Here is a 12,177-nt window from a genome sequence, read left to right as displayed (position 1 = left end):
AGTGTTTGAAGTAGCCCGACTTGGCAACACTGGGGTGCGCGCATGTGGGCAGATCCTGGAGCAAAAGCGGCGGTAGCCATGGTAGCGAGAGAGAGTGACAGTCGCCCAAGCCAATCACTTGTTTCGGCCCGAACGAAAATAATGAGCGGTGTTTATTGCAGATTAAAAAGTCTAGAGTCACTCGATTTTTATACTCTCTTTTTCAGAGTACTTACATTTTAATTATGTATTGACATATAAAGAAAGTTTAAACAAATTTGGACAAAAGTGTTTTAGATCATTCTTACCTACCCTACCTTTAATTTGAGACATGATTTTATATTTTAGGTATTCGTTTCTTTATTTTTGAACATGTAATAGATTACATTGAGTAACTGACAGCATGTTTTTTTCTTGTTGTTTTCTTGTCTTTTTTAAAGTGTTTTTAAAAATAAAAAATAAACCAAAACAGGGCGTTCAGATGAAGGGGGAAACAGACACAGCAACAATGCAAATTATTAGAAAAATTAGTTTTTTGAACATTAAATCATGTAAACCGATTCCAGGAAAACCCATAAACAAATCTATGAACCCCTGAATGAGCATAGGGACCCTTTAATAGGTCAAGCTGTGGTTATAAGACAAGACTGATCTCAGTTGAATCTGTTCACTAACATCATCATCAGTGTTTTATGAGTTTAATCTCTGAGAAACTGTTTCTGTTTGTTCTGCAGGAGTGTTTGGTGTTGATGCAAATGAAGTGAAGAAGTCCGTGATGGAGGGAGATTCTGTCACTCTAAACCCTGATCTCACTCAAATAAAGGGAATTAATCAGATACAGTGGAGGTTTGGAGATAATGGTCCAATCGTGGCTCTAATCGAAGTAAAAAAGATATCATATCCCTATCTCACCGAGATATTCAGAGGCAGACTGCAGCTGGATCAGACTGGATCTCTGACCATCAACAACATGAGAACCAAACACACTGGACTTTATCAACTAAAGATTGACCACAACTCTGGGACCCTACTGATGGCATTCAGTGTTCATGTCTATGGTGAGGACACATTTATTATTTGAATAGATGTTTTGAAGTTTCTTGTTGTTTAATTTTATTATTATTTATTTTTTTACAATCGCTAGGACACATTTCTCAATCCTTAAGTCACTTTTTCAAGACTCTATGTACCTACAAGGCAATTTGCACGTTTACGTACTCTTTTTAAAACTGTTAAACTAAAGTTCAAAACCTATAGTACAAAAATATATAAGACAGAGATTTGCTACATTTCTACTGTAATACCATATGGAAATATATAACGAATCTAAAAAATAAAATGACGAATGCGATTTGTAATTTCTGGCGATTCCTACCGAGGACATCCCCCACCCGGAACGTGTAATTTACACCTTATTGAGGACAGGAGGTAAAGAACGATTGGCAGAGGACACACCCACACACAATAAGCAAAATATCTCTAAACTCTTAAAACCTTTGTTATCTGGGGGATAATAAAATATATATGTATATATATATACATAATCCTTTTTTTTATTTTTTATTTTTAATAAAGCATAAAAAAACAACGGTGAATGAAATTCTAGGTCTAATTCTAGTTGGGAAATAATCATTTTGGGACTGTATGCAAATAATATTTGCATTAATTTGCGTCAAATATATCGTTTGTCTCGAGATTTTTCCCATTTGTGAATAAATACATAGATCTGCTGTTGACATTGAAATTCCTTAGTGGTCTAGTGGTAGAGTTTTTGTCACCCGTGTTGAAGGTTACATGTTCTATTCTGCCCTCATATAGTTTTTTTTCCCTCATTTAAATCAAAAATGTTCATCAATGATTCTATATTAAGAGCAGGGACACGTTTGTATACATTTTTGTTTTGTGATTTCCACAGAAAGAATAGAGTCCCGGCATCTTACAGTCTTACAATTGTATAATGCTACCTGATGTTAGTGTTTTCAGGTCAGTGTTTTATGATTGACAAAGTGTGTTTGTTGGTTGAAAACTTTTGTTAGTGTTATAGAAGAACGAGTTGATTTGAGACATGTGTGAAGTGTTTTGGTAGTTTTAGTGCATTTTTAATGTAAATGAATTACTGTGCCAAGCTAAAAGTTGGTTATGAGAGCTGTGTGAAGTGTTTCGAAAAAGTACTGAGAAATGTTTCCTAGCGATTGTAAAAAAAAACAACAACTGTAAACTGAATTAAACTGTTTGAAAGTGCAGCCAGCAAACGTTTCTAACTAGTTATAAACTAGTGTTCAACAGTCAACAGAATTGTAGTTTCACAATTCACAGTCAAGCTTTTGTTCTGAATATCATCATCGCTGTGATTGGGCTGCAGGTGATCACATGACTGATATTCAGAAAAACAGCATGAATGGCGAATGTGATGTTGATTTTTATACTACAGTTTTAGAAATAATTTAATATTGAATGACTTGCATTTTACACACAGTATGACCAGATGTTTTTCATTTTATTCCACTGGTAATATTTTTGAAATGATTCAAAGCAGGATTAATCGGTGTATAGAATTAGGAATTATATCTATTGAACACAGACAAGTGCAGTAATTCAAACAATTAAATGTTCCTGTGTTATATAAAATAAGATGCCAAATTAGTCGGATGTAACTGTTGTCCATGTCAAACTGATTAAAATCTGCATTTACCTTTGTTGTAACCACAAGATAAACTAAATGACTATATAACTTAATATTCTAGTGTCTGTAACAGTGTTACATCTGTTTAATCTCAGTCTGTGAATCTGTTTCTTGTAGAGTCTAAAGATGCTTTTATTGATGTTGGTGAAGCTGAAATAAAGAGTGTGTCAGTGGTGGAGGAAGGTCATGTCATTCTTCAGACTGATGTGACTGAAACACACGGAGATGAGCTGATAGTGTGGAGGTTTGGAGATGAAGGAAAACTCATAGCTAAAAGTGATCTAGAGACCAAGAGCTCAACATTATATGAGACTGATGAGAGATTCAGAGGCAGACTAATGCTGGATCATCAGACTGGATCTCTGACCATCACAAACTTCAGAACCACAGACTCTAAGCTTTATACAGTGAAGATCAGCAGCAACAAACAGACGATATACAAGAGATTCACTGTTACTGTCAGTGGTGAGTAACAAAAGAATTTTAAAGTAATAATGTATGTGTCAGCTGTCTGTGAATAATTCAGGCAATGTAACATTAAAGGGCTCAAATCTTGAGGAATCAAACTGTAACAGAGTTCGGACGTTCAGGGAAGAAGGAGGCGGGAACCGGCAAACATTCAACAACTTTAATAACATAAATTAACACAAAATGAAAGTCATGGACGACTGCCGCACACACACATAACAAAACTTAAATAAACACAACTTAAAATCCAGGCCTGGTCCTCTCTCTCACTGGAGCCGCTTGTCCTTATATGCCTCCGTGCTTCCTCATGAGAGGACTCGAGACCGGTGTGCCTGGCAGGTGACGTTCATTCTCAATAACTCACACCGATCTCTCTCGCTCCTCCCATGTCTCTCGCTCGTCCACCTCGCCACACAAACCTTCCTTTAAAATAAAAAAAACTTAATTGTACAATACTGTAACTTTCAGTGTTATAGATCAGACACACACACACACACACACACACACACACACTAATGTCTGTCTTTATCATTACAGTATCAGATCTTCACTCAGGTTATATAGAGCTGATGTTTATAGTGTGTGCTATAGATCACACACACACACACACACAGATTAATGTCTGTCTTTATCATTACAGTATCAGATCTTCTCTCAGGTTATATAGTGCTGATCAGTGTGTGTTATAGATCAGACACACACACACACTAATGTCTGTCTTTATCATTACAGTATCAGATCTTCTCTCAGGTTATATAGTGCTGATGTTTATAGTGTCTGTTATAGATCAGACACACACACACTAATGTCTGTCTTTACCATTACAGTATCAGATCTTCACTCAGGTTATATAGTGCTGATGTTTATAGTGTGTGTTATAGATCAGACACACACACACTAATGACTGTTTCTCTGCAGCTGTTCCAGATCCAGGTCTGTCTTCAGGTGCTAAAGCAGGAATAGGTCTTGCTGTTGTTGTTCTGCTGGGGGTGTTTGCAGCTGCTGCAGTTGTCGGTGTTCTTCACCATCGCCAAAAGATCTCTGAACTAGAAAACCAAAAGCGTAAAGAGATCTCTGAACTAGAAAACCAAAAGCGTAAAGAGATCTCTGAACTAGAAAACCAAAAGCGTAAAGAGATCTCTGAACTAGAAAACCAAGAGTGTAAGTATTACAGCTGATAGAGTAAGAGAATAGGGTTTGCTTGATACCATAATTCTGGCTTTGATACGATACCAGAATCTAATACCTCAGTATCGATACCATAGGTGACAAATAACCAGCCTCAAAAGATAACTGAAAACAATTTTATTATAAACACTGCATGAAATTCTGCAGTAACAAATGTATTGCTTATAAATATATAAACAATATAAATAACACTTCTCAGTGCTCCATACTCAAACTAGTTTGTATATCACATTGTGCACAATAGAATCAAAATGTTAATGTTGAGTCTTCTTGCTTCTTTGGAGTTGCTTTCATATTAGTTTTATGCATCAATTAATGTTAATATGCTGAACATGTATCAATATATTTGTAGATTGTTATTAAAATAGATTAATAAACAACAAAATATTGTTAGTTCAGTTTCCTAATGAATGTTGACAAATGTAGCTTTATGTGGTGCTTGCGGATCTAGGCATCTCTATTGTTCTTCTCCATACTTATTATTATTCTTCTGGACAAAGTTTGCCGTGTATCTCCTCCCACAGACCCATGACTGAGGCGTCAAATCGTGCAGCTTATTCGGGAATGGTGTGCTTTATCTTTTCTAAGGGATCGGGGGTAAGATGTTCGCCCCAGGTGGCGAAATTTGACCCCTCATGGCTCAGAGCGAGGATTTCATAGAAACTCATGGGTTACCACATTGGAAGAGGCTGGCAGGCTCTGCCAGAACATACCTCGCAATGGGGTATAAGTTTTACCCCTGGGGCGCAAGAGCTGCCCAAATTTCCCCATTGACTTACTATGGGGAGGGACGTCCCATTTAACGCATGTTTCTCTTACTATGGGAACTTGCATAGGTATTTTGTATTGACCATAGCTCTGGATCACAGTGTCACAGAGACAAGGGGGTGGGCTCAATTTACTCAGACAGCCAATCACTATCTCAGGAACATCGTGAAGCTATCAAACCGCGCCCTAGCAACCATTTACAGCTCCCTAGCAACTGATCTCATTGACTTCCATTGAAAGAGATCAAATAAATATCTTTGGATAGAAGTTTCACAGAAACACGAGGGTGGGTTTGTTTGACTCAGGACATCAACAGCCAATCACAAATCACCTTCAACACTTCCTAGCCACGCCTTAGCAACCACTGTCAAGCACCTTAGCAACCCAAATCCACAGAGGGATATCTTCACAGAGGAATGGGGGTTGGTTTATATCATTCATACTGGCAAGCAGCCTTTGGAGTATCATCATTGGATGCTGCCAAGCCACTCATAGCAACCAAACAGAGTACCCTAGCAACTGTTTACCAAGACCTATATCTCTGCACCAGCACATCATAGAGACATGGGGGTTGGGTCTTTTGACTCATGCTAGCAAACAGCACTTCCGACATGCAACACATGCTAGCAGTGAATAGCTACATGCTAATAGTGATTAGCTAAGTGCTAAATCAGGCTAAGAACATGCTAAGAACTCTATAAAAACTCCATAGTAACCATCTGTGACAACTACCAACTACCTAGCCACCATAGCAACCACCCAGAAAACGTTAGCAACCGCCTAGCAACCACCAACAATACCTTAGCAACCGCCTAGCAACGCCCTAGAAACCACCCAGAATACCTTAGCAACGCCTTAGCAACCACCCAGAAAACCCTAGCAACCGCCTAGCAACCACCCAGAGTACCTTAGCAACCGCTTAGCAATGCCCTAGAAACCACCCAGAATACCTTAGCAACCACCCAGAACACCTTATCAACCATCTTGCAACGCCCTAGCAACCACCCAGAATACCCTAGCAACCACCCAGAAAACCCTAGCAACCGCCTAGCAACGCCCTAGCAACCACCCAGAATACCGTAGCAACCGCCTAGCAACCACCCAGAATACCCTAGCAACCGCCTAACAACACCTTAGCAACCACTCAGAACACCTTAGCAACCGCCTCAACACACCCTAGCAACCGGGTGGCGAGTTTTGCCACTGCAAGCACCACTCACATTTTCTTCAGGAAATGTACATTCTAGTTGTAAAATGCTATTCAAATATTCATATTAGTAATATCCATTTTTTTTTTTTTATTCATTTCATTCATTTAATATTTCATTGTTTGAAATGCAAGTGCAAATATTATGAGAACGTCACTGGTTCTAGTGTATTTTACAGGCACGTTTGAGCTTCTGTGTTTAACTGAATATGATGCGCTCAGATTGATGTGCAATGATCAGAATAAAACTATAAATTAATTTGGTTGAAAGATGCACTCACCTGTTGATTTGTTAACTTTTTTTTAATCAAATTTGCATGAGCAAGGGACAGATTTGGACTGTTGCTTCCCGATTGATCTATTTTGATCTATTTTGATCCACCACTATTCAAAAGTAAAAATAAATTAATACTTTTATTTAGCAAGAATGCATTAAATTGACCAAAAGTGACAGTAACAACATTTTTAATGGTCACAGTCTGGTTCAGGAGTGGACAAGCAATGGAGTAGACTTAAGGATCTAATTGTAGCATTTATTGAAATAAACTAGATGAAGGTAAACAAGACAATCCAAAATGGGAGAGAGAAACCAAAAACGATAAAGATACTGCCCGACCACAGCAGTCTGAAACAGAGGGCTATTGAACAGCAGGATAATGATCAACTAAACTAGAAACAGGTGGAGGACTGATCAGAAACCATTGAAACAAAGGGTGCATCTCAATCAGATCCCTAGTGTAGTAGTCGGGACACTGATCAGGGAGTCGGCCATTTTAAAGGCCATCTCAGGCCCCGTCCACACGAAGCCAGAGCTTTCCCTATCCAATCTTTTTTTTGTTTTTCTCGTTTCGAGAAATATCTGCGTAAACATGAGAGCAATAGAAACGACTCAAAACGATGTAGTACACATGCCAGACCAGTATGTGGCGTTGTAATTCTGACACAGAAATACACTAAAAACGGAGAACAGTTGTGGCAAGAAAGGGTACAGCAATGGTCAGAAGTGAGGCAAAATCTCTCAATAAAATAACAATAAATAAATTTGCTACTTACCAGATGTGTTTTATTAACACATACACCTACCCCAACCCTAAACCTACCCTTACAATAATGCAAATACAGTAATTAAATTACGCAATATTGATGTGTGCATGCCCAGAGCCCGTAGTTGTATCCCTTTCTAGTCTTTCCCGCGCGGGATGTGGTGTGATCACCATTTCACTAAATATACGGATTGGCTGTACACACGAAAACACAAGGGTGTCGTTTTCAGATTTATCCACTCTGGGACCCAGTTTCAAAAAATATTGGATTCATGCTCCCAAAACGCTGGATCCGTCTGGACGAAACGCTGATACGGTACAACATGTTTATGTATACAGCTAAACGCGTCTCAATGTGGACGGGGCCTCAATCACAGAATCCTTCTAGTGCACTGAAACGTTTGCTCCCTAAAAAGTCCCACAATGCACTGCAAAACCCAGAGTGCATCGATGCTCACAATACTCTCTTAACGGAAGTTCTGAAGCACGAAACTTAAACCACGTGAGCCAATTCACTACACATAACAGGCTTGTTCGACTTCATGCAGCGATGCGCAGAGCGATCGGACTGACTTGAAGCAGTCTATGCCGGTTGGAAATTTTGTCCAACTTGAGGCAGCGCTGACGCCACGTGACGTGATGTGGCTGTGACTTGTGTCAAAAAAGTGCAGCGAGAGCGATTCGAGAGCAGCCGGCTAGTTCATTCTGCGCAGAGCGACTGCACAAGCTCTGATGATGACACTGCTGTTCCACGATTGGCCGGATTCACCGCATGACAGCGATCACGTGTGTTTTGTGTTTATTCTAAAACCTTCAGTTCCACTAATGCTCTGTTTTTTTTATAACAGTAAAACCTCCTTTTATGTAGTCGCGATGTTATTGTCATGTTTATCAAAATAAAACTGATAAAAACATAGACCCCACTTCATTGATAGTGTAGGCTTATATGTTGAACTTTATTCTTGTACAAACACACGCTGTATTAAGCAGTGCATAAAGTATGACATTACAATAATGTCTCTGAAACATCTGTGTATTTGACAAATATTGCATTTATTTCACTTCAGCTGATAAAGTGTGCAAACACAGCGCGAGTGTCACTGCAGGAAGCAGAAAGCGTACGACTTCACGTCTTTGTTTGCAGCTCTTCCCCGCCTGCACGCGGCTACTCTCGCCGCAGCCGATGTCGACATGTGTTTTTAAAAATAGAAAGCATTATTGTATTATATTTCAGCATAAACATACATCGTTAGGCAGGTATTGAACACAATCTAGCTAACATTTATCATTTATGTCTGAAATGTTGCACGTATATGTAACAAGCAAAGTATTTATCATAATGTACTTTAAATCAGGGGCTTTTCAAACTTTTAGATGCCACAGACCCCCAAATATGAACATCCTCTTGTGAGGGACCCCCATCCTGAAATTTAAAAGACATCTGTGTTTTATAAATACGAAGCCCCTAAAGGGACCTTTGCAAAAAATAAAAATATACAGACTATTTCGCGTGCGCACGAAAAACTATCGCGTGGGCACAGGAAACTATCACGTGCGCACAAGAAAATTATCTACCTTATAATTTCCGGTTTGCGTAGAAATTTGACACAGGAGACCACCTGTGCAAGACATAATGCACATTTCGATCGTCTATGACATTTGTAATACTGTTATGACAGGGGCACACTTTGCGCTTCCAAAGGACTGGTATCAAGCAATATACTTGCATCTAAGGAATGAGATGTTGACCTTATTGTAACCTGTGCTCAGGGTGCAGATGAATAGAGGGGGTGGTGGTACCTTGTTTAATGTTATTGAGCATACGTTATTGTTTGTGTAGGCAATGCCCCTTTTTTATTACAGTCTTAACTTATCAAAGAATGAAAATTGTCATGCACTCAACATTTTGATTAGCAAAATCGTAAGGGGTTTAGAACACAGTTGGGGTCATTTTATTGATTATTATACTTAAAAACAGACAATGTACTGATGACATCATCTAACAATTATTCTAACATTTTGTTCCAAAAATTAGAATGGTAACACTTTACAATAAGGTTCATTAGTTAACATTAGTTAACTACATTAGTTAACATGAACTGCACTTATAAAGCATTTATTTATCTTTGTTAATGTTAATTTCAACATTTACTAATGCATTATTAAAATCTGGTTAACATTAGTAAATGCACTGTGAACTAACATGAACAAACCATGAACAGCTGGATTTGTATTAACTAACGTTAACAAAGATTAACTAATGCTGAACAGAGGTGTTGTTCATGGTTAGTTCATGTTAACTAATGCATTAACTAATGTTAACTAATACAACCTTATTGTAAAGTGTTACCATTAGAATTTATTCTTGTGAGACAAAAATGTTTAGCAGAACGCTCAGTGAACAGTCATATTTAACGTCTAAGCTTGTTATACAAAACTTGTTTAGAAGTGTTTTATAAACATAAAAAAGTTTGTACATTTCAGTTAAACACTAGTTATGATTCCATATATTAATTATAAGAAAAAATAAATTTCTTGTGCACTGTACATTTTAATTCATTCAGTATATTTTGCAATTTTTTCTTTTACATTTTATTGTAATGCAGAAAAACATGGTCAGTTTAAGTAGCTATGTTTGCAAACATTGTTAGATGATGTCATCAGTACATTGTCTGTGTTAAAGTATAAAAATCTATAAAATGACCCCAACTGTGTTCTAAACCCCTTACGATTTTGCAAATCAAAATGTTGAGTGCATGACATTTTTCATTCTTTAATAAGTTAAGACTGTAATAAAAAAGGGGCATTGCCTACACAAACAATAACGTATGCTCAATAACATTAAACAAGGTACCACCACCCCCTCTATTCATCTGCACCCTGAGCACAGGTTACAATAAGGTCAACATCTCATTCCTTAGATGCAAGTATATTGCTTGATACGAGTCCTTTGGAAGCTCAAAGTGTGCCCCTGTCATAACAGTATTACAAATGTCATAGACATCACTGTCACATGGCATAGACGATCGAAATGTGCATTCTGTCTTGCACAGGTGTAGGTCTCCTGTGTCAAATTGTACGCAAACCGGAAATTATAAGGCAGATAAGTTTCTCGTGCGCACGCGATACGTTTCTCGTGCGCACGCGAAAGTCTGTATATTTTTATTTTTTGCTAAGGTCCCTTTAGGGGCTCCGTATAGAAACACCCAATCAATATACAACAAATATTAATATTGTCTAATATTATTAAAGTTCTTTTAAGTTGCGTTATTATATATCCTATATCCTCATAATAATATACTGTTAAATGTGTCATTTATTTGTTTATTTCAATCTAATTTGAGTGTGTGAAATAAATTAAGTGATTAAATGTTAAATATTTTTTTTAATTAAAATAAATTAGATCAAAATAAATGAATAAAAATTTGATTAAAATACACATTTTTAAAATTGAATAGATAAATAAAAATATTTGAATCCCTTTTATTTATTTATTTATTTATTTATTTATTTATATATATCAATTTCTTTACATTTATTAATCTAATTTAGCTAGATTTTTATCATATGTTAATTTAACATTCAATAATTTATTTATTTAAAAAAAATACACTTTTAAGCCAATTTAGAAATAAGAAATTAATTAGATTTATAATAAATTAATTGTATTATTTATTTTGTATATTCTTTATCAATGTTCATTTAATATTTAATAACTTATTTTAATCTTTATTTGTTTACATTTTTCATGTTTTTTCTCTAGACTTTTCCACTGACTCCCTGTCACTCCTTTGTGGCCCAAACCCCTGCTTTAAATAACATTACAAGTAATGTCAGAAAGATATCAGCTCTGCTGTTGTTCTTAAATACCAGTAGTGATGTTGTACAATGAGGATGTTGTCACGTCAAAGGAAATAGTCATCAGTGTCCCAACGCATAGTGAGCCAGTGTCCTTTACTGTCAAAAATACTGTAGTAACAGTAATACTGTGACATATTATTGCAATTTTAAATAACTGTTTATTAACTACAGACCTAAATGAACAATTTTATATGGTTTGGTTCTTTTCTCGTCAACCATACTGTTGAAAACCAGGTTTTGTTTCCCATGGTTTTGCCCTTTATGGCTACCTGGACTAATGTTAAAAATTTATAATTTGACATTAACCAAGATTAATGAATGCTGTGTAAAGAATTGTATATTTTTAATTCACGCTAACTAAAATGAACACATGCAAACTTATTGTAAATTAATATTCATAATTTTGTTTAAAAAAAGCATCCATGTGATGATCTGATTATTAGACGTGATGAGCACATGTGAAGAATCACACAGTATCTTCTGTTTTACTGACATGTTCATCTTCTCACTTATAATCTCCTCATTTCTCTGTTTGTATGTGCTGCTGTGACATGAAGTGGAGAGAGTGTCAGTGGAGGAGGGAGATGATGTCACTCTGGAGACTACTGTTCCTGAAATACAGACTGATGTTAATGAAATACAGAGAGATGATCAGATCGAGTGGAGAGTTGGAAATGGAGGACCTCTCATAGCTGAAATCAAAGGAGGGACCAGTGAGATATATGAGGATGTTCTTGATGGGAGATTCAGAGGCAGACTGAAGCTGGACAAGAAGACTGGATCTCTGACCATCAGAAACACTGAAATGAGACATGATGGAGTTTATGAACTAACTATCAAATCCGGCAGTGGGGTTTCAAACAAGAAAATCATTGTTCGTCTCAGAGGTGAGTAGCCTATCTCCATCAATGTAATAATGATCACAGTTCTTCCATGGGAATTATTATTTTCAGTATCATATGTGCTGTCTGTTGTTGTGT

General features: G+C 36.9%; 1 protein-coding gene across 2 annotated transcripts in view; it reads left to right on the top strand.

The window, feature by feature from the left end:
- Positions 1-12,177, top strand: part of LOC307120338 (uncharacterized protein) — a 134,116-nt gene that overhangs the window by 69,660 nt on the left and 52,279 nt on the right. The window contains exons 2-5 of one of the 2 annotated variants that reach the window (XM_079807336.1): positions 714-1,037; positions 2,780-3,127; positions 4,049-4,291; positions 11,755-12,084. In XM_079807336.1, coding sequence (XP_079663462.1) covers positions 714-1,037; positions 2,780-3,127; positions 4,049-4,291; positions 11,755-12,084 — 1,245 coding nt within the window. The remainder of the gene's footprint in view (positions 1-713; positions 1,038-2,779; positions 3,128-4,048; positions 4,292-11,754; positions 12,085-12,177) is intronic. The other variant, XM_079807337.1, reaches the window with a different exon arrangement.

Source organism: Gobio gobio, assembly GCF_949357685.1.
Source record: "Gobio gobio genome assembly, chromosome: 24".
Classification (NCBI taxonomy): Eukaryota; Metazoa; Chordata; class Actinopteri; order Cypriniformes; family Gobionidae; genus Gobio; species Gobio gobio.
Note: the sequence above shows the minus strand (reverse complement) of the source record. Positions and strands in the feature narration are given on the sequence as shown.